The 24566-nt window shown below is 37.5% G+C and overlaps 1 protein-coding gene across 2 annotated transcripts in view; it reads right to left on the reverse strand.

Moving 5' to 3' along the window:
* Window positions 1–24566, reverse strand: part of ZNF407 (zinc finger protein 407) — a 338591-nt gene that overhangs the window by 114797 nt on the left and 199228 nt on the right. For both annotated transcript variants that reach the window (XM_017746161.1, XM_017746162.1), the window contains exons 6-7: window positions 22108–22191; window positions 10722–10842 (exon numbers count right to left, since the gene is read on the reverse strand). In XM_017746161.1, the coding sequence (XP_017601650.1) occupies window positions 10722–10842; window positions 22108–22191 (205 nt within the window). The remainder of the gene's footprint in view (window positions 1–10721; window positions 10843–22107; window positions 22192–24566) is intronic.

Below are 24566 nucleotides of genomic sequence, written 5' to 3' on the forward strand. Positions count from 1 at the left end.
ATACTTCGACACATGAGCATTGTACCAACTGAAGCATGATTTCCTATGCATTCGTGCCTTGTTCACTAAATCTCCCAATGCACCAATACAGCAACAACAGCTCCCCAGCATGTTCCTTCAGGATACCCCCATCCAAGAAAAAACAGTTGTTCTGGGCAGTGAGGCTGGATTGTAAGAGAGAAGAATGCATGACAGCTGAATTTTGCCTGACTGGTCCTCCCTGATTTTTTTCACTCCTCTCCTCATGCACCTCTTTCAGGAAACATGAACTTAATTTATCTCAGCAGCTACTACAGGGTGTCAGTTTACACTGAAACTGGCCAACAGCTTAAAAAATTATTAAAGAAACAGGTGGAAGATGGATGGATGGGCTGGCGCAAGTCTCACAATAAGTTAGGGACAGAAGGCTAAAAAACAATCCTCGTCAACTGATTTTAAAAAAGTGCCTTTCTGAACTAAAGATACCATCTTTTTTCCTGAAACAAAACCAAATTACTAATGGCTTTTTATATGTTAAAATACCCATATAAGAGATCACCAAAATTTGCAAATGGAAATGGTTCTCTGTACTTTAAAAAGAGCTTGTTAACAAAAAGATGTCTGAAATGACATTTTTCTAATGAAACATCATCAGAACTTAAGAATTGATTTTAATAATCACAATACCTTCTACAACTTCAAAATGATTCTAAGTATTGTTTGCCCTGTAGATTGTGCATGCAAAATTTCAACAGAAGTGTTTTGAAGAAGCTCAGTATGAGAAGGCATTCCACATGGGACTTGTAGCAGAATAAATTGTCCCATACTACAGTTGTTAGAGAGAGTCCATAATCATCTTGAACGGGGATTGAAGGAGCATGCACAGAAGTTACAAACATAAAACAATAAACACTATATTTCAAGGGGTATTAGCAATATCACAATGAATCACAGGATGATGTTCAGGCAGTTTATGGTATCAGTAGAACCACTAGATGTGTTTACAGGATTATAACACAAAAAATTTTAGAGTATTATGAAATGCATTGTTTCTACTTGTGTTTTAAATGATACCATAACTAAAAATATAAAAAGGTATCAATTGAAGAACACCAGGAGAAGTATTATTTTAAAGCATTATCTAAAACTGTGTCTATATGGGTATGGAACGATATTCTAGGAACCGCAGTGAGCTGGGCAGTTTGCTTAAGTGGAAGGAAAAAAAAACCTAGGAAAAAAACCTATGTGCTTACAGCGGGAGGTAGGAAAACATCAAGGGAAGTCTCCACTCTAATTCCCTGGACCACGAGGGTGGGAGAAAGGAGAACAGTGTTGCATTAGCCTGTTCCTCACGGCACAAGCCTCAGCATATCTAACTTGCTGAGGAGATGATGAGGAGTGCTGTACAGACCTCATCTTTTCTCTGAAAACATAAAATAAGAAGAAGCCCACAGCATCCAAGAATGCAGAACAACCTCTTGTTCATATATATTTTCTTCCCTTAATTCCTTTTCCTTTTTCTTTTAATTAGTAAAAGAACACATTTTAAAATACATTTTAAAAAAAGAGAAAGATAACACCAGAGCAGCACTCCATCACTTGTAATAACAGAACTGAGTGCTTTATATGTTGGCTATTCCCTAAGAAGTCTCCACTATCTCTACAGCTGTTATTCAGACTTAAACAGGCCTAGTAAAACCACAAAGATCATCCCAACCAGGAACAAAATAGCTCTAATAAGTAACTTAAGTTACAACAGGACAACAGGATCCTTTCCAGATTGTCTCTTTGCAAGTAAAGCCTCAAGGGAAATAAGGATTCCTGATCCATGACTTCTGAGAATAGACTATCATACAACAGAGACCACGAAAGGGTTTTAGGGAAGGTGAGCTGCTGTATATAGCAAATGGCCTGTCTTCCTTACGCCACATTTTCCTATGGAGAACGCACCACCTTCTCCCCACAGCTCAGGAAGGAGAAAAGGCAACAACACAAACCTTGAGACAAGCTCTCCCTGTTACTGGCCAACACTAAGCAGCACCCTTGAACACACAGGTTGTGAAGCAACATCCTCGGAACTCTGAGCTCCCAAATCTCTGATGCCTCTCTCTCCAAAGCAAAGAGCTGAGGTTCTCAGAGATGAGCTTTCAGCCCATAGAGGTTCCCCACAATACTGGGAAGAGGGTGGCCAGGAACACCAGACTTCCAAACCCCAGCTGCTGATGCTGCTCCAGAGCCTCAATCCCACCATATAATATTGTGGTGCCTGGAAAACACCCTCCAGCCACACTGCAGAGGTGCCAGCCCAGTGCATCGAGCCCACACTTCCACTCCGGAGGTGGGGAACCTTGTGGTGGTGACAGAGGCTTTAGTACCTGAGTGCCCAAAGTGCCCCAGCATACCACTCCATGAGAATTTGGGCAGAAGCTGGTACAGAGACAAGGGCAACTCTGCTGGAATGCACAAGGAATTTTATTTAGCTTTAATGAATCAGGAGTTTCTAACAATGCCATATTTACCTGGAAAATTGCTCACCATTTCTAATGCATTGAAAGTATCTAAGTAGCAAGCTTTTCTCAAACACAAAAGCTTTTTTCTTTTCTTTCCTTCTTTCACTTGCTATTCAGCAATTCTTTTCTTTATCTCATTTTCATCAGACTTTAAACAGAAAAAACCTTTCCCTTTCTTCCCCTTGAACTAGACTACACCTCTTTCTGGAACCACTTCAGAACAGAATTTGCTTTCTGTCACGTCCCCAGATTTTAATCTGTTTAGTATGTCACATGTGAAGGAGGAAGAGGGAAAGTTGTCATAAAGACAGCATTAATACAGAGACTTTTTTCAGGGTAGTAGCCACATAGCCTGGAGAATAAGCCCCACACAACACAAAAGGCTCATGTCTATCAATTTCATCTTGGAGGCCTGTAACACTATCAGAATATTTTCAGATTGCTAACTACTGCAATGTAGTTAGATGGTAGCTAGTAATAATAATAATAATAATAATAATAATAATAATAATAGTAATAATTCCTTGTAGATTTACCCCCAAAGATAGCTTTGGCCCTTTTATAATGACTGGATTGGGGATAAAGGAATGACAAAAGAAACAAACAAATTAATTCTTTTATTCTCTGCTAAGAGGCAAGAGCAAAGAAAACATATATGGTTGTTTTAGTCTTTTTTAAAACATGTTTTACATAAAAGGCTCACATTAATTAAGCTGTGATGCCAATGACTATTTTTAGATCAAACCATTCTAACAAATGAAAGTTTATCTGTAGACATAAAAGATCTTCACTGTACTTTTTTATTAGAAGCACTGTAAGAACAGGAAATTACAAATCTTTTTGCTACTACAAGCTATATTAAGACCATAGCATTGCTGTTCATCGTGAGGTTAATACTAAAATTTTATTTACTATCAAAATACAGCATACTTAAGATTATTTTAATTCGAAATATATGCCGGTGTTTCAGATTGATAAATATGAATTAAGTCTATATTAGATATAAATATACATGTATTTATGATAATGTATTTATGCTCTTTAGAAAGAGGAATAGATAAGACAGTGATGATTACATATGATAGCAAAAATGAAGTGTGAGGACAGAAAGAAGATAAAATGTGATAAAAGAATACATTAGTTACATTAATCTGTCCACTGCATGAAGTGGTCTTATTCATATTTCCTAGACACCACATACTTCAAGGTTTTGGGTTAAGTGTCTTAGACACTGATTCAGAAAAAAGAGCATCAGTTCAGCAGAGAAGAGGCTCCATAAGAAACATTTAGGGACAAAGCCCAAATTGAACAGTAAGGGAAAGACAGTGACTAGTGAAAGAAATCAGGAGCCTGATAATGTTTTTTCAAAACTTGAATTGAAGTGTGAACAAATTACAAAGTGCTGGCCTAGGATCATGACATGCTGTAACACAGAGATGCTGAAACCAGATATTAATTTTTACGTTGATATCAAAATGGCTTCATGTCTCAATAACATTAAACTCGCCTTTGAGTAATTTAGCACAGCATTTAGGCTTAAATAGATCTCTTAAAAGTTGTTCTTCAAAGGACTCAATCCAAAGTGAGACTAGAATAGTATTATCAGTGTTTGCAATTGCATCACCACTTGGGCAGATCTGTAAAGTCCCAAGTTCAGTGTTAGCATGAGAATCACAGATCCATTGAATTTAAAAAGCATATTTTAATTCATCTTGCTTAGAGTGGGCACAGGGGGAAAAAACAAACCCCTAAGAATGAATGAATGAATGAATGGATGAATAAATAAATAAGTAAATAAATTGAAAGAAGAAAAAAACAACAAAAGAGGTACCAATGCTCATGGAATTACTGATGAATTTTCCTAACAAGTATTAGTCATTAAAATTCGTAAAAGTCTCTTTTACCCTTCTACCACGTAGAGTGCATTTACTATGCTGTTAGTTACAAATACAGAATGTGAAGGACCTCACAAAATGATTACAGTATTGCATGCTGTGCCACGGCCTCTTAACACGGCAACTTCACTGCGGACCACAGTCACCACGTCTACATTTGCCAAAGCACACGTGTGTGCACGTACACGTATCCTTTGTAAAGAAAGAATCATGCCTCCTGCTACACATCCATTCTCTTGAGCACTCCAGGCAGTGACATTGGATACTTTGAGCATGTCATTGGACATCTTTGAGAGAGGGAGCCCAAGTTCTTCTATACGCTGCCACCAACATGATTGTCCAAAATTGCAGAGCCACAATTTCTCAGTCAGTGCAGACAGTGCAGACACGTCCAAGAGAGGGTCACATCATTACTTGTGTCTCTCCATTTCAGAATGTTAGGAATTACATCTGGTCAAGTTGGTTTACCTGGTAGCTGATCTATATTGTGCACTGCTACAACACTGCATATTTTTATTCTGAGTTTACCACATAAACTATCTGCTATAACTTAGGTGAATATAAGAAGCTTTGTTAAGCCACAGAAACATTACTAAAGGGAATGAGGCTAACCATTGTTTTGTATGCCAGGTATTCACTAGAATAATTAAAGTGGTTTTGCAACTATATCTAAATTGTATTTCAGATTATTTTTCTTTTAAAGACTTAAATGCTACAGCATATTTTATTCCAGATTAATAGAAATATTTCCAAATATTTTATCTGAATGTTTATTAAAAACTAAGGGGGGAGTAATATTCTGAGTTTTCATCTGGGAACTGTGCCCATGCACTGACAGAATGTCCATCTAAACTTCTATCTTAATCTGTTTACAAGTCTGCAAGCACAAGGCACTGGATATCCTCAACTCCTGCTGCTGAACACAACAGAAGCTGAAGTACTTCCTGAAGGCCCTGTTTACTCTAGTACATACATGCATTATTTTCCTTAACAACTTTGCATTTGTACAAAGTATATGCACCTTTCTTTTTCCAATTCTGCCTTTGTGATATATATATATACATAATGTTTTCCCATAGTGCAGTGCAGGTTGCCACCTGGAATCCTCATCAGCCTATACAATTGTATAACCTGGTTATTTCCTATACATGCATAATAAATTTCATTGGTTACAAAGAGCATATTGATATTAATGTTTTAATGACAAATAAACTGTTTTCATCATTTTATGTAGAACTTGCCTTAACAGCCTTTCAGTTTTGCTATGAATTAGTACATATTGTTACCTCATCTGTAAAGTAGTCCCTAGTTATCCTTGATGTAACAAGGGAATAGTGCACAGCTGATGCAATCGTGCCTAAAGGTTATTGAATTCATGAAAATAAACAGAGAGAAAACACTTACTTTGCACATTCTTATGAGTTAGGTGCAAATCCTGGAGTGTATTATAAACTGGTCTTTACAACCTATGAACAGATACCGTAAGTCAGAGGGAAATAGGAACTCCCTAGGGATGCTGTCCAAAAAAAGAAAAGTAGCCCTGTGGAGTAACTCCCCCTAAGTCATACTGGTGTTGCTGCTGAAAATATGCGATGAATCCTTCTGCAGTTGGAATTTCAGATGCCATAATCCCTTAAAGAATGTTGTCTAATTATTTTATTATGCATAATAAACGTAAAATATTTATTTTGGCTTACATAATTATATTAAAAATGTATGCTATTTATTCTCAGTCTTGTAAGACATCCTTCACAAGTCATATAGATTATAGAAAGGAATGCATGCTGTTTTACTGGCCTGGCTGTTTGTTTTATACAACTTCTACACCTCCTTATCTACGGCTGAGGAACACCCCTGGATATTGCCCTCCATTCCCTCACCACCACGGGTACTCTGTGCAAAATGAATCATACAGTGGAATCCCAAAGAAATGAAAATAATTTTCTTTAATCAGAGCAGAGGGATGGCATGAAGCACATTAACATAATACCTGTCCCACATTCTCCTGGCCAAAGTTGTAGCATACTCTTTCTGCATCACAAAACTGTGTCAGTGCTTCTCCCAAGCACTGTAATCCAACAAATTTGACCATGTGAGAAAAGCAGGGTTCTGCCTTTTGCATGTCCCCCTCCACATAACTTTCATTTCACTGAAACATCCCCCTCACACACACCATGAACATAAATTGCCTGAGAAGTTGTGATAGTTATATAGAAAGTCAGAACAAATGGAAGTTAAATTTAAAAACCTTATGTATGAATAAATGAGATTTCCCATTCTTAGACACATGCACAAAACCAGTTTAGCTCTGAAAATGCTGTATATCTGCATCTTTCATTGACATCACCAGACTTAGGGGAATTTTTCACTTCTGCAATCAGGTAAAATTCAGGTACCTAACTATGCTGCAGGTTTAGAAAGTCTGTCCACAGACTGTCCAACCAACAGATTTAGAAACCTATGTCACGGGCACTGTTCCTTTTCAGGATGTTATACATCTCCAGTGCTTACCGTGCCCGTTACCAAATGCGAACTGTATTGTTGTCAGTGTAACTCCAGGATGGTGTCATCTGAAAAGTTCAGCCACACAACACATCTTTTTTAAATGACTAAGAAATATAAAATAAGCCTTGCATAAGTAATGGTGGTGCAGGGCCCTGCGAGACCAATTCTGTATTATAAAATTAAGTTGAACATTAATTAAGGGTGAATGAATATTTTTGTATGACAAAGCACATTGATTCAAGAATGGAGAGACATGCTGTGTGATTTGAAAAAATAAATGCAAAGGAAAATCGTGCATATTTTTATCTAAAAATCACAAAAATGTGAAAAATATATAACCAAAACATACAAGCAAATTTTTGTGCTTATGAATATTATATTTTGCTTCCTTCTAAAGGATTTTAAAAACTAGACTGAAAACATAATTTTAAATTGCAATTGTTACTAGAAGTCGCACACTACTGTATCAAAAAGCAATGTTAATTTCTTTGTCACCAAAATACAAAAGATTTAAACAAAAATAAATATCAAGTGGTCACAGTACAAAAACTAGAGATGGAAGGGAACACTTTTTCAAGAATACTGAAGTAAAACTATAAGCATATGCATACTACAGAGAATTTACAATTTGTGAGCTAAAAATGCTAGGTTAGTTTATTATTCCTTCAGAAAACCACATCCATTCATATCTTTTTCTAGTTAAGAAAAGAATGTCTCATGCTGTGTGTTATATAGGGAATAAATTGCCTTTTCTGTTCCATGCAGCCAAAATCACTCTTTTCCCCATAGTATCTTACAGCCTATTTCACTGCAGTTTATAAAGTTTATAACAGTTCCTAAATTCAGATTAGTTTCTTCTAATAGCCCTTATTCTGTACTTCTAGCCAGGGTTAGCTAGCCTTTCACTCACTAGACTGGCAAGAATTTTTGCAGGATGATTATTCAAAATTTCAGGCAGAAGAATTGAAAAGCTCAAGAATCTCCAAGAATGCTCTGAACACTGATGAGCTGAATGGGAATAATTTAAATATCTTGTACTTAGCCACTGTTTTAATTCAAGTGTCTCAGACTACTTTATAGAACAGAGAGATCAGTTCACCTATCAATGAAAGGAGACTTTACATTAGCACTAACAGTACTTTCCTCCATATCCCAACACAAAAAGAGGAATATTCACCTTGCTAAAAATACAAGGCTCATTAAAGAGTCTGCCGTTGCCAAGCAACACTAAACAGCAACACATGAAATAGTCTGGATGAACTTACAGCGCAAGGGCCGAGCTTGCAGCATCACAATGAGACCCCAACCATTAGATATGGGGGTGAATTTTATCACTAGATCAGCAGATTTTAAAATCATCATTTTAATGTTTTCTGTAGGTGACACTTGCAAGACTACATACCATGTGCTGAACTGGTGCAAACAATTTTATTTACAGAGTTCCTAATAACTTTCCTTTAAAAGAGATAGTACTGGGAGACTTGACAAGGAGGCAACATATGATTCCCTTAAAATTGTATTTTAAAACGAAGAGAGAGAGCTAGAGAGCAAAGACAGAGAGAAAAGATAGAGAAGAAGAGAGCAAAACATACACTTGCCAACAAGGCTGGCTAATATCCCAGTGTGGTGGAAACTGGCAGGCACAAGGCAGGACTGCTGAGCTAATAAATACAGCAGCCCCTCTACAGGCTCCTCTGAAGCTACACAGAGTGCCTTGCTGCCTCTACAAGCTTGCAGCAGCAGCAGCATAGCTCTGGTTCCTGCATCCCTGCCAGATGTTTTTCAGCTGAGCTTGGAACAAATTTCTTGCAGAATCAAAGCTTCATCAGCTGGTATCTGTAGAGATCAGCCTCCAAAGGTTAGGTCAAAATTGGCCTGTGAAGAATGGAAACTAACATTCTATTGCAATGAAACATTTATTTTTCAATAATGTAAAAGCAGGGCATGTCCAGATATTTCTTGTTAATGCTGATAAAATAAGTTGTGCTTGCATCTTCTCTAATAACCTCCAGTGTAATAAAATACTCCTAAAAAACTTGTTATTTCTTGGAATTTATATCCCATACAGAAAACTCTTCATCCAAATTAAAATGATCTCTTGTCTTTCACTCAACCGAGCACTAGGCTATGCGTTCTGTGTGTGTAACAAACCCCAAACTGATTCACATCTACAATGCTCCCAGTCTCTAGGGTCTTCAAGCCAAGGAGCTCAAACCCACTGTAACCCACCCTCTCATTACCCAGCTCTGTAATAAGCCTACTCCTGCCAACTGGGATGATTCAGTAAAAGTGGATGACCGCAAGATTAAGTGTCCTCAAACACACGGCATTAAAGACAGCACTTCTTTTACCTTCAGTGCAGCACATCATGTCACACTAATGCTTATATGCTCTCACTTCTCTCAACACACACCTTTTAACACAACTGCTTTGACAAATGAAAACCACCTCTAAGCCTTAGATGACTTACTGAAGCTGACAAAACCACTTCTATGTATAAAGAAAAATATAAAGAAAGCAGGGGCATACTTAAGGTAGCATCATAGAAACATAGCCCCCTTCCCCCAAGGTTATCAAATTCAGTTCTCTGCAATTCTAGAGAGTGATTTAATAGATGCTTAGTAGAGAAGAGTTCACAAAACATTTGCCCCACACAAACAAAACAATGCAACAAGAAGTTTTGTATGGAAAATGTGCAACCACTGCAGAAGCTTTCTGTACAAGAGTTTTCTGTAAAGTAGCTCATAAATAGCATGAAAACAGGTATTAGGAGAGCAGATAGGCTTCATTATATAGTCTTGCTTTAGGAAACCACATTAAAACTTATACTAAAGGAACATTACAGCTGTATGTTCAGCATGAAAAGAAAATAAAAAATGCTATAGTGGTATAATCAAATGTTTAACTTTCCCCTCTTGTGTGCATGCATCACAACACATACATCTAATCATATGCCATTTATCAAATATAATGCTGATTTTTAAAAACTTCTTGAACATCAACTCTTGCAAACTGCCCATAAAATACTTCTATGGATTTCTTTATAGTACACATAGACTAGCCACCTCACTGCAAGGTATTAAAAGTATTCAGGAATGCAGAAGAAGTGTATTTAAGAGTACAGATTCACTTAAGAAGCAATATGAGATCATTTAATATGTATAATGAACCAAAGACACGGGAGGTAAGCACCAGAAGTAATCATCACTGTTCAATCATGTGATTCTTCTAAATTTAATCTACTGCCCTAACATGGGGATGGGTTTTAGTGGTGTAACAAGGGAGGCTTTGCCATGCAACCAACCCTATGGCCAACTCTCATCCAAACACCCTGGCTAGCAAGGAGAAGGAAAGTTGGAGCAGAACAACAAGGCTCTGGAAAACTGTAACTAGCTCGAGTTGCTTCCAGTTCTAATAAGTGTCTGGTGAGTATTTAGGCTGCTGAGCCTTTTAGGGAACTTTTCCTTTCTTGGTGAAATGGTTGCAACTCAACCGAGAAAAATTTCAAAACGGCAACTGATTTGAAAAGGCAATGCAGATAAGCAACCTCACCACAGAGAATTCCAACAGACACTGGAGCAGCTGTGAAACAAACACTCAACATTAGCACTGTAGTGTTACCACTAAAAGGTTTCCCATCATTTGTTTTCTTTATAAAGTCATACCTAAATACTGAAGACTAAGTTTTTAAATTTAGCTCCTAATTTAATATGTAATTACTGCTGCCCTGATGGTGTTTTAATGGCAATATATTTTTATTGGTGACTTCAAATGAACCTCATCTGATCACCTTAACCCTTCTCTCATCATGCTTTAGTTAATGACTCATTACCTGTAGTCACACCAGGGACATCTGTAAGGCTTTTCTCCAGTATGGACACGCTTATGTCGTGTCAGATGCGATTGTGTTGTGGAAGCAAAGTTGCACTCATCACATTTGAATGGTTTCTCTCCTAGAAGGTGACAAGAGAAGATTATCAGTTTTCATCTACACAAAAGGAAGACAAGCCCAAATTTCTGGCATATCCATCAGCTTTTAGCCCGTGTGTATATAGCAAACACAAATACAACATAAATTTCCAAATACAATGTGTTAGTTGCAAAATATGACAGAAACACATCAGCATCCAACTGACTTCCCACGTGGAATTACACAGCAGCAAAAAGGATGAGAAAGAACTGCATTGAAACAGAGTAACCATGTTACTGGGACTTATTCCATGAAAATATCATAACCAGGTGACAGGCATTCCTCTCACACTACACCTTCCCCTGAAGTTGGGCCAAGAACAGCCCCAAGAGCAACACCAGGGGAGACAGAAGGTGAAAAATCACACTGATGCTTGTATTCAGCACCTGCTCAGAAAGGAACATCTCCAGGTGAAAAGTGTCTTTGTTTTTATCTCCAACCTTGAATTTTTAATGTTATCCTTTAAATAACATAAATAAACTGGGACTGAGAATATGAACCAGAACTCTGTGCTCCATTCCCCCTATCTTGCCTGCTACGTCTTCTGCCTTTGTGAATATTTTCTGAACAGTAGGCCAATTTTCAGCCAAATTTCAGAGAGGTTAATGAAAATACAACAGACAAAAACCAACCACCAAACCTAGACTAGGACAATATTTTCAGAAGACTAAAATAAAATCACTGCTGAATGTGCAGCTGCACCGAAAATTTCTAGAGGACTACTAATTGAAGAAAGGTAAAAATCTTTAGTGTCTAAGTTGCTCTGTGAAAAGAGAACTTTTCCTTCTAGTGGAGGGGTCCACCCCTTAGAAGACACAAAGACAAAACCTCATGACAGATACACACACTGTGATGACTAGCTAAGACACCTGCATCCCATTTTTCCAACTGGTTGCCACAGAAATGTTCTGTGGGGCTTACAGGCAGATGTTACCATTCAGGCAGGAAACAGGTTTCCTTTTGTATGGAGAAGATAAAAGCCAGCTCCTGACTGGGGTGATCTTCACTGCAGTGTGTGAGCCTTCAGAAGTATTTATCTAAAAACTACAATCAGGAATCAACATCCCCAAGAAGTCTGGATAAAACTGCTACGGACAGATACATACCTTGTAGGCTATTCAGAGGTCTAGGATAGGTAGTTTCAAAATTGAACCCTAAGCCTATTAGGAGGTACAATTTGAAGTTTTTAAGACTGACAGAAGACATACCACCAGCAAAACACTATCAGTAAGAGTTGCCTTTTGCAATCAGTAGCAAAAGGCCACTCCCAAACAGCCATGCCCTCAACACAAATTTTTCAAGCCTGTTTATAGCATGAGATGCTGAAGAATTTGAAATAGACTTTGCCAGAATTCTGAGAATAGAGAGAAATCTGCATTTTTCATTCTTGGAGATTGTTGGGATTTTTCCTCCCAAGGGAAAAAGATACATAAGGTCCTCAAGGCCTGAAAAGCCTGTAATGCTGGACGGAAAGAATGGAGCAGCTTCTGAAAGCTCCATAAAGAGTTGGAATAATTGCTTTTAGCAGCCTGCTGGAGAGAATATCAGCCAATGTTTTTCATTTATTGTTTCATGGGACAAGGAAAGGTGAAGGGGCAAGACACAGAGCCGAAGCCTCTATGCTGGACAAATTGAGACTGCTAGAAAGTATGTCTTTCCTGCCCCAAATGGGGTTTTCTTGTCAGACCCTGACACTCTGCTCTGGAGAAGCTGATTTTCCCAGCAGCTTGCATGATAGTGGCTGCTACTTCAATTAAACTCTCTGGGAGGCCATAGACTCCCTAGCAACGTAACCTGTTGTTGAACTGAAGATTTCCAGTTCTGATTTATTTTATCATCTAGCATTAAAGAAGATAGCAACATTTTCAAGCCTAAGTAGTTAAGCCACAGGTATTTTAGATAACATACATACTTATTTTAACTGCTTTCATTTAAAACGCACTAGAACCTTGCCAACTTGCCCCCTTGTAAAAAAAGGCAGATCTGAACTGAAATCAGATTTTTAGTTTGCCATTCAGGGGAGAATGGATCAAGTAAAGGTTTGCTGCTGTGCCAGGGCAGGGCCAGTGGGGCTGACAGCTGAGTGAGGGCCTGTTGAAGCCAGGAGGGCTTGCAAATTCCGTCGTGACCGTAAGAAAAATAATAATCCCTGCCCACTGCTCCAGGAAGTTTCTCCTTAGGAAATCCTTGCGGTTAACTGCTCCTGTCAAGCAGACTATGTGTAAATCTCACCTGACAGAAAATACATCACAGTAGCACTGCACAACAAAAGCCAGCTAAACTGGGAGGAAAAAAGATAGCCTAGCACAGCCTGTAACTCTTAGCAGCTGTACATGGGAAACAGTATTTTTATGGAAAATTAACCAGGTTAATTAGTACAGTTGAAAAAAAAAATTAAAAGACAACTAGGTATTTCTTCGGGTTGGGTGATATTGAAGAGTGTATTAGCTGCAGGAGTATTTTTATTTTTTTGTTTATTTATTAAAGTTTTCCACAGACCTACTAATTTAAGTATTTTTTGTCTTCCCTATCTATGGGCCAGGATGCTTCTAATCAGACTTTGTGTCACAATTTTCCCTCCACCTTTCTTGCCCCCAGACATTTCAGGCAATAAACATAATTCTTTTAATACGGGCTGCCATTAAAAATTCCAAGAGGACTTTCTTCACCCCCAGTCAAGGTTCTAATTCATACAAAATTAAAATTACACAAATAAAAATATCAGTATTGACAATTTTTTTTAAACAACAGTATTTACTAACTTTAAAATAGTGTATCCAAAACTGTAAGGACAAACTCTACATATTTAAAGACAAAAAAAGGTAAAAAAAAATAAATCACCTTCCTCCTTCCCCCCTCAACCATTACAGAAGACATTTTTGTGTTTCACCATCTCTACCAATAACAAGCCCCATGAAAAAAAAGGATAGGTGCCCCAAAATGACTCAATGATCAACAAGCTCCATGGGGGAAAAAAGAAGGATACACATTCCAAGATCAAGGACCCACTTCATGGGGGTTTACTTTGTTCTTAACATAAGCACTTTCAAAAAGCTACATTTCCTGACCACAGGATCACAAAAGAAATGGCTTTGCATTTTTGACAATACTGCAACCAACTTCTGAAGTGCATCTGTTGGTTAAGTCACCTAACATGGAAAATTTGAGCTCAAACAATCAAAATCTGGGAAAGCAAATGACAAAAGGACCAGTTCATAGGGAGCACTAGTCTATAAAAACAGTATTAAAGCTGCTGCTAATGAGTAACTGAAGTTTTTTTCTCTTGCTACTGCACACAGTTTTAAAACCCCAGGTTTTTGGTGTCTTTGCTGGTCAAAGGTTTGCTACAATCAATTCGCCAATCTGCTGCAAATGTTGGTGTAAACAGAAAAGGGAAAACAATAAAGATGCTCTTCAAATTTCATCTCTTCTCTTGCTGGAAAGAGCAGTAAGTCTTCTTACTGTGCTACATTTCCTGTGGTATTCAACATTATAATTTTTTTAAGCTGTGGTGGGGAAGTTGAAGGGAAGAGGCTACATTATACATTAAATTCAATGCCGAGTAATGTAACTACACATTAAAGTCAAAGAGCAGTTCACATGAGAAAAAGAAACACAAAGTGAGTCACTCATCTGGATAAAAACACATATATTATTAAATTTTCTTTCTTTATTACACTGACCTATAAATGTCTTGAGAAGTGCAAGATTGAAATGAGTGAGCAGAAGCAATCATACAAACAGTGTTCTGTATGATATAAGCTACCATCTTCAAAAATGCATGAAAATATTTGAACAAAGGCACAATCTCCTTAACCAGTTCCATAGGTTCATGGTGAGTGCCACAGAAGTGCACAGTAAGTGCGCAGTAAGTGTACTTACCCACTAACACTTTACTACTGTAATGTACTTCTAGCACCCCTGGGAAGATCCCACCACAACCAACACATGGGAAGCAAATGTAGACTGTCGATGTGTAGAAGATGAGGATGGAGTTTTTGCAATTTGCAGGAGTACTAACCAACATTAAAAAAGGGATTTAATGCAAGAGAACACAGGCTGTGACTGATCAGCACTGTTGGACTGAGAAAGCTACTACAGCACAAAATGGAAGTTTACTGGGAAACGTAAAAGAACGGGCACATAAAGGAGAGCAGAACAATAAGAGCAAGAACCTAAAGTAAAGACATTTTAAAATTATGAATTGTTTCCATGTTTTCATTTCAAGCCAGAAATAATTACCCTTACTTTTATTTTCTCTCATGCAATTTCCTAGTTGATCATGATTAAGGCAAAATATTTAAATTATCAGATATTATATGTTTCTTGTGTGTGTATATGTGTGTGTGTGTGTGTGTTTACTTTTGGTGGCTGGTTTAGAGGTTATTTACCCTTCTTTTGTTACAAAATTCAGGTAATAGTTTAATTCTTTGTGGAATTCAACTTACTGTAAATCCAGCAAAAACTAAAATTTGCAACATTATTTATCTTCCTATCTTCAGGAAGATTTTCTTACTGGAAAAAAATACAAATCAAAAAAACTTGCTTCAGGATGACTCAAAAGACAAAGTTGTTTCCTCCCAGCCTTGTTGAGACACCAGAACTATGGCATCTATGTTCCTGCAGCACTGCAAACTATCCCTTATTTACCACATAGCACCAGCTGATACTGCAAGCGGTCCAAGTTTCTTAAGACAGTTTATCACAGCCTAGGCAGCCACAAGTGCCTATTGTAAAGCATTTGGCAGACAGAGATGTAAGTATTTCTTTCAGTGTGATAAAATTCTGGTCGAACTCTGGACCACTCTGGAAGTTGCCATTGCTTCGATTCACAAAATAGAAGTTAAGGCCATGGATATTTACATAGTTGTGAAAGACCTTCAGAATTCCATAGGTTCTTGCAGAATAGGACTGGAAGAAGGTACACTCAAATCATAAAATAATGTTGGAACAACTTCCCAGGACAAAATCAGCCAGCGACTTTGCTTATTCTCTGTTCAAAGTGTGTGTTACTCACAGGCCAGTCATTAAGGACATGACATATTTAGAACAGAAAAAAAACATCAACTGGTAAAACACCAGCAATCTCTTGACAGGTCAGATTATTTGTTCCTACTTTACAGTTGAGAAAGCCTGTATCAAGGAAATCTCTATGCAGATACATCATGTTTGTAAATATATTAAGTACAAACATTTTTCAAGTCTTAAAACTAATGGCTTTTTCTTTCAGTTAAACATTGCTGTACTTGTTTTCATTTAAAAACAAAAACACCTCTTCAAGGGATAACATCCTATTTACCAAACTAGTCCCTACAGTTTGCTCTGTGAGTGACTGAAGGCCAGATTCTGCCAACTTTTTTCACACCAAGTTATACTTCATGGCCCCTGTAATATTTCCAAAGAAAATGCACCTTTCACAAGATAAGGGCATTTATCCAGGTACACAGAAATAATTTAGTCTACAAAGAGAAGAACAGAGTAAGAAATACCAGAATAAAGAGTATCAAAAGTCTAAGTGGCTGGTCCTACAGCCAAGCCTTCTCTTGGGTCAAACCTCTTCCAGCAGCTGAACATTTCTCTGGGGTGTCAGGACATCCCAGGCCTTAAGGCTGGGACAAGAGGAGACTTGTTAAGTTGGTTAAGACTCCTTAACTACATGTGAGGATTTGTTCATTTACCCTTGAATCGTGGGCCTCTGACAGGTGATAGAAGTAAATCTTGGATTGGAATATGTTCTGTGTCAGCCCCCTAGACAGCTTGTATTACAGTAGGGAATTATTCAAGCCATTTAGACTATTTTTGATACCTATCCCTTTCAAACCTGATTGTAATTTGCTTTGGCATTCTGCTTTGGGAAAATTGTGCCAATTGGGGACAGAAAAAAAAAGGTACAAAGAAAAGTACAAGGAGGAGTGCATGCAACTAATGACTGAGATAAAGTTGAGCACTGGATGAAAATACAATGGAACCCATGTAAGTGCAACAATGCCAGCAAAGGTGGATTGTGTCATTCTCCTTGAAACAAATAGAAGCTACAGATAATTTTTCTGCTAAAGAATCATCTCTGATTGTTTGTGCCACAGAGGCAGATAAATGCCAAAAAGATAGATCCCTCTGCCTCTGAGATACTGTCCTGTATAGTATAAAGTTAATAGCAAAGTAATAACGAGCCTCCAGTCCTGACATAAAATATAAAGTTATGCTTGCTAGATGCAAGCTTCATGATCTATAACCTGTAAATCCCTGTGATCATAGCACAAGAAGTCTCTACCACACTGGCAAAAGAAGGGCAAAATGCCTTCAAAAACCTGGAAAGCTTTTCACCAGGAGTACACCATATTTTCAGCATAATTTTGCACATAAATCAGGAAATAAAATACTTTTTCTCTTGGCTGGTGGCCTAACAATACTATATATATATATTTGATGATAAGGCCTTACATTTCTGAGAAACCAGATCTGCATGCACATAATAGGTACAGACAAGAAGGGCAAATACAAGAACTTGCATTTCTTCTACTTCCCCATCCTGAAACGACTGTTTACCATTTCTGTGGCTGCACCGACTATGAGCCCTAGACATAGGCACGATCTCAATGTGTCACATGGCAGGCCAATAAAAACAAAAGGTAGTTCCTATCCTCTTGATAACAATGATTGGTTTTTTGCTAAAGGGTAAAATAATTAATTAATTAATTTCTTAGCCCACATTTGTTAAACTTGTGCCTACCTGTGAAAATTCTTCAAAGCTCCAGAAAAACAGAAACTGTTAATTACAACTGAAGCATATAGCTTCCATTCCAGTAGATGTAATTGCTCGTGTTATCATTCAGGGTGTAATAATAAGATAACTTACTATATTTACTAAATTACTTTTATTGGTCACTTAAAAAATACAAACTTCGTGCAGTGAATGGGAACTGACTGTGGCAGTACTCTTCCACAAATTTATGTTCCTTGTTATTAGAAAAAAAAATTCTGAAATTAGGATTACTATCTAGACTTGCAAGCAAATTTTGGCCCTGAATATACATTTTTTTAGAGCTTATCTGTTTCAAGATACTGTCTGGCCAGCACTGAAAACTCCACCTTTCTGAAAGCATCAGAAGAATCTCCTCCAAATATGGTTGCTTTAAATAAACTGAAAACAGGGTGGGAAGAATGGCTTCAGGCTCTCAAGAAAGAGAGTAGCTGCTCTCCAGGAAATTACACATTTAGATGGTATATGTCCTGAATGAAGATTAGTTTATACAGGGACATAATAAAATCTCCCACTGTGATTCCTTTACAAAATCCATGGAAAATTCATGATGTAACAACTACAGCATCTCATTTGTTAGCCATTTCTTTCCACTGTACATTAGACAATGGTCACTTAACTCACACAGCAATTCCTGATGATATTACATTATCCTCATGATAGTCAGTAAAACAAAAAAACTACAGTGGCTTAAACAGCAACACTTCTACGTCTGTTTGAACGAAATCTATTCAAATAATCAAACACAAGGAACTATTAAAAAGCACAATTAAGGTAGAATGTATTAATAAATGTTTAATACTTACACATTTTCTGGTCTTCTGAAACTAAGAACCAATTTAATTTTTTCTGATATTAAAATTTTATAACCAGGTGGTAGGAAAGCTTTACTAATTCTGGAAGAGAAATCTTGTTTTACATGCCAGCCATGTGGTAACTCTTAAAGTTGTACCTATTAATTACAAACTATCTTAAAATTACGAAAGGGCAACTGAAACAACACTAGCTTTCAACTATGCTTCAGTCCAAAAAAATTGATTAATTTATATGTAGTCTCTAATTTTCACCCAGGGACATTCTAGCAGTCTCTTGCAAAATCTTCACAGTAGGTAATCTATTTGGGCCTTGGAAAAAAAAAATTAGTAGACTTAGTATTCATTGAAGAAGAATGCCAGTCTTTACAATTCTACTGCCTTCAGAAAAAAACCCAAAAAAAATCCAAACCCACGGAAAATACCCCCTACTCCCCCCAAGCAATTATTCAAACTCCCAGCTAAAAGATTTGATGCAGACCCCGGGCACACCAATTTCACAAAAACGAGAAAAAGCAAAGCAAACAATGAGCCAATGTACTATTTGTGCTGTAACGTGCTATTTGACTTGTGTTACTCCCCAGTGTAGAGGGACTCCCTTGCTGGGGAAAATACAGCGAAGAGTAAAGACAGCTTTACTGACCTGTGTGCTGCCGCCGATGCTTGGTGAGGGCATGACGCGTCCCGCCGGCAAAGCCACAAAGGTCACAGAGGAACGACTTCTCGCCTGTTGCAACAATAAACAGATGAGGGACTGCGGAGGTCACAGATCATTAAAACATATCTATCAAGGCTTTCAGGGTTACTAATTCCTCCAATCAAATGTTTCCATGTAAATATGTCAAATGGGAATGAAATTACCACTGCGGTTTATTGACTGTGATAAAATCTGAAAAGCACCACTGAACATAATTACATACTTGTCAGACCCATAAAAATTAGCTTTATTATCAATGGAATGGTTTTGTACAACTTCATTTCTGTTAGATGTCTTCCAGATGGGGCTGCTTTATGCACTTGAACAGTTTTTATGCATATCCTGATTTTTTACAATTCCCATACATCTGGCCTTTCTGTGCTGAGTAAAGATTGCCTGGAAAAAAAAGTTAATATACTGTATATATGATTCTGCTTAAATAAAACATATTTAATTTATTAACAAATTAAAGGTACTGAGAAATTTTCAACAGACTAGGTCACAGTCATCTTTAGTTACCTTCTATTTATTAATAAGTATTAAATTATTTTATTGAACACAAGAAGAATGGAGGCAACAATAAAAGCCAAATTATTCAGTACCAGTGGCAATTCAGCACTGTTTATGTTTCTGAAGTTTTCATGACATAAAGAAAACAGGTCTGGGGATTGCTCCTGAAATTGCAGCAGAACTCATATTGTTCATCTTCAAATGACAATTCTTCATTCCAAACCTCTGGACCAATTTGAGAGATTTTGGCAAGCTCAGTACTCATTAGAAGTGCATAAATGCCCTCTTTTTAATTTTTTTTTTTTTTTAACAGAAGCTAGGATTTTGCCCTGTTGCCTATAAATACAGTTTATAATTTCACAGCAATATTTTTACCCAGTATGTATGAACATGCATTGAAATCTCAGCCCATAAAGGCCACATGGAAGGTCATTATGAATTAGTAACACTAATCTCAGGTATAGACTCAATAATCAGCGATAAGACTGAAATTTTTAATTTTTTTTTGTTTTTAAAGAATCCAATTAGTCATTTGGAGCCAAATTGTCTCCTTTTGCAGTAACACAGCAGAAAGGGGACTGGTGGGGCAATGATGCTGAATTCATTGAAACTAACAGTCTCCTTCCAATTCTTCCCCGTGGGGAAGGAAATTTAGTTCCTCCAAAAGACGGCTGGGTTAAGAGGTCCAGTGTCAAATTACCAAGTCCTCCTGTGGAGACAGAAGGATGGAAACCTCCATGCTGTTTATTCCCGCATAACCAGGCACGGGAATACACAGACTTTCTGGAAAAGCACAGTGCCTCAGTTAACTTTGGATGCTGTTCATATAACAAGATCATCTTGTGAGCGGGAGCTTCTAGGAGCGCCCTGCAGGGACCAGCTGCCCTCTCCCACCACTGCCTCGATGAGGTCTCTGAGGAACCCCAGCTCCTCACCGCAGCTGCCCCAGTGAGGGAGTCCCTGGGCCTTGTGATACCAAGAGGAAAGCAATTCCAAAGTTTCCAAGGCAGCTTGAATCCTACCACCAAAATGGGATGATAAAAGTGCTAATAAACTTCTGCCATGTAGCAAGGCTTTGAAATGCAATGGGCACGTATTTCAGAATATCACTGTTTCAGAAAAAAGCAACCGGCGCATTCTTATTTTCTGCACCCAAATCTGGTCATATAGAGCAGGCTGAAATTTTACAGGAGGACTTTGGGCTTTTTTGAAATTTTGGTCTGTTGATAAGAGTATCCCAGAAGAATATCTTAGGTGCGAAATAATTTCAGCACCTCTTTTGGGAGTCAATTCTAACAATCTGTTATTATAATTGAATCTAAAAAAAGCAAAAGCAGAACAGAAACCCATTCTCACTATCACATGAAGAATGCATTTGTGCTAAATTATGTAACAAAATCTAAATTTTACTGCAGAATGTTTGTCAATAATATTACTGCTGAGGCCATGCATGATTGTTACACAGAGATTTCTGTGAAGTCTCTTCCAGGCTTTTTAAAAATTATTTTATGGCATTTTAAAAATCAGGATCTTCAGCATGCAGCACTTCAATTCATCACAATATCGAAGAAAAGGAATAGAAGGACTACACATAATGCTTAATTATAATTAAATATTAATTTAATTAATTAATCAATTTTAAGTATAAATCTTTCTAACTAGCAGTAATGCCTAACACCCCAGCATAAAATTCACACTTTAAAGTTAAACAGCAACACTTCTACGTCTGTTTGAACGAAATCTATTCAAATAATCAAACACAAGGAACTATTAAAAAGCACAATTAAGGTAGAATGTATTAATAAATGTTTAATACTTACACATTTTCTGGTCTTCTGAAACTAAGAACCAATTTAATTTTTTCTGATATTAAAATTTTATAACCAGGTGGTAGGAAAGCTTTACTAATTCTGGAAGAGAAATCTTGTTTTACATGCCAGCCATGTGGTAACTCTTAAAGTTGTACCTATTAATTACAAACTATCTTAAAATTACGAAAGGGCAACTGAAACAACACTAGCTTTCAACTATGCTTCAGTCCAAAAAAATTGATTAATTTATATGTAGTCTCTAATTTTCACCCAGGGACATTCTAGCAGTCTCTTGCAAAATCTTCACAGTAGGTAATCTATTTGGGCCTTGGAAAAAAAAAATTAGTAGACTTAGTATTCATTGAAGAAGAATGCCAGTCTTTACAATTCTACTTCCTTCAGAAAAAAACCCAAAAAAAATCCAAACCCACGGAAAATACCCCCTACTCCCCCCAAGCAATTATTCAAACTCCCAGCTAAAAGATTTGATGCAGACCCCGGGCACACCAATTTCACAAAAACGAGAAAAAGCAAAGCAAACAATGAGCCAATGTACTATTTGTGCTGTAACGTGCTATTTGACTTGTGTTACTCCCCAGTGTAGAGGGACTCCCTTGCTGGGGAAAATACAGCGAAGAGTAAAGACAGCTTTACTGACCTGTGTGCTGCCGCCGATGCTTGGTGAGGGCATGACGCGTCCCGCCGGCAAAGCCACAAAGGTCACAGAGGAACGACTTCTCGCCTGTTGCAACAATAAACAGATGAGGGACTGCGGAGGTCACAGATCATTAAAACATATCTATCAAGGCTTTCAGGGTTACTAATTCCTCCAATCAAATGTTTCCATGTAAATATGTCAAATGGGAATGAAATTACCACTGCGGTTTATTGACTGTGATAAAATCTGAAAAGCACCACTGAACATAATTACATACTTGTCAGACCCATAAAAATTAGCTTTATTATCAATGGAATGGTTTTGTACAACTTCATTTCTGTTAGATGTCTTCCAGATGGGGCTGCTTTATGCACTTGAACAGTTTTTATGCATATCCTGATTTTTTACAATTCCCATACATCTGGCCTTTCTGTGCTGAGTAAAGATTGCCTGGAAAAAAAAGTTAATATACTGTATATATGATTCTGCTTAAATAAAACATATTTAATTTATTAACAAATTAAAGGTACTGAGAAATTTTCAACAGACTAGGTCACAGTCATCTTTAGTTACCTTCTATTTATTAATAAGTATTAAATTATTTTATTGAACACAAGAAGAATGGAGGCAACAATAAAAGCCAAATTATTCAGTACCAGTGGCAATTCAGCACTGTTTATGTTTCTGAAGTTTTCATGACATAAAGAAAACAGGTCTGGGGATTGCTCCTGAAATTGCAGCAGAACTCATATTGTTCATCTTCAAATGACAATTCTTCATTCCAAACCTCTGGACCAATTTGAGAGATTTTGGCAAGCTCAGTACTCATTAGAAGTGCATAAATGCCCTCTTTTTAATTTTTTTTTTTTTTTAACAGAAGCTAGGATTTTGCCCTGTTGCCTATAAATACAGTTTATAATTTCACAGCAATATTTTTACCCAGTATGTATGAACATGCATTGAAATCTCAGCCCATAAAGGCCACATGGAAGGTCATTATGAATTAGTAACACTAATCTCAGGTATAGACTCAATAATCAGCGATAAGACTGAAATTTTTAATTTTTTTTTGTTTTTAAAGAATCCAATTAGTCATTTGGAGCCAAATTGTCTCCTTTTGCAGTAACACAGCAGAAAGGGGACTGGTGGGGCAATGATGCTGAATTCATTGAAACTAACAGTCTCCTTCCAATTCTTCCCCGTGGGGAAGGAAATTTAGTTCCTCCAAAAGACGGCTGGGTTAAGAGGTCCAGTGTCAAATTACCAAGTCCTCCTGTGGAGACAGAAGGATGGAAACCTCCATGCTGTTTATTCCCGCATAACCAGGCACGGGAATACACAGACTTTCTGGAAAAGCACAGTGCCTCAGTTAACTTTGGATGCTGTTCATATAACAAGATCATCTTGTGAGCGGGAGCTTCTAGGAGCGCCCTGCAGGGACCAGCTGCCCTCTCCCACCACTGCCTCGATGAGGTCTCTGAGGAACCCCAGCTCCTCACCGCAGCTGCCCCAGTGAGGGAGTCCCTGGGCCTTGTGATACCAAGAGGAAAGCAATTCCAAAGTTTCCAAGGCAGCTTGAATCCTACCACCAAAATGGGATGATAAAAGTGCTAATAAACTTCTGCCATGTAGCAAGGCTTTGAAATGCAATGGGCACGTATTTCAGAATATCACTGTTTCAGAAAAAAGCAACCGGCGCATTCTTATTTTCTGCACCCAATTCTGGTCATATAGAGCAGGCTGAAATTTTACAGGAGGACTTTGGGCTTTTTTGAAATTTTGGTCTGTTGATAAGAGTATCCCAGAAGAATATCTTAGGTGCGAAATAATTTCAGCACCTCTTTTGGGAGTCAATTCTAACAATCTGTTATTATAATTGAATCTAAAAAAAGCAAAAGCAGAACAGAAACCCATTCTCACTATCACATGAAGAATGCATTTGTGCTAAATTATGTAACAAAATCTAAATTTTACTGCAGAATGTTTGTCAATAATATTACTGCTGAGGCCATGCATGATTGTTACACAGAGATTTCTGTGAAGTCTCTTCCAGGCTTTTTAAAAATTATTTTATGGCATTTTAAAAATCAGGATCTTCAGCATGCAGCACTTCAATTCATCACAATATCGAAGAAAAGGAATAGAAGGACTACACATAATGCTTAATTATAATTAAATATTAATTTAATTAATTAATCAATTTTAAGTATAAATCTTTCTAACTAGCAGTAATGCCTAACACCCCAGCATAAAATTCACACTTTAAAGTTAAATGCTGCTCCATGCCTACCAAGAAATTGCTCATCATCTATATATTATCATAAATTAGCTCATGTTGTGTTTAACATCTAGGAGCAGACTTCAGAATGGCCTGCAGCTTCATACACTAATGAGGACACAGAGCACCTATAGCATCTTTGCAGGCTCACGGATTTACTGGGTTATATTTGGGCCTTTGC

This window comes from Corvus brachyrhynchos, unplaced genomic scaffold (genome assembly GCF_000691975.1).
Source record: "Corvus brachyrhynchos isolate BGI_N302 unplaced genomic scaffold, ASM69197v1 scaffold409, whole genome shotgun sequence".
Lineage (NCBI taxonomy): Eukaryota > Metazoa > Chordata > Aves > Passeriformes > Corvidae > Corvus > Corvus brachyrhynchos.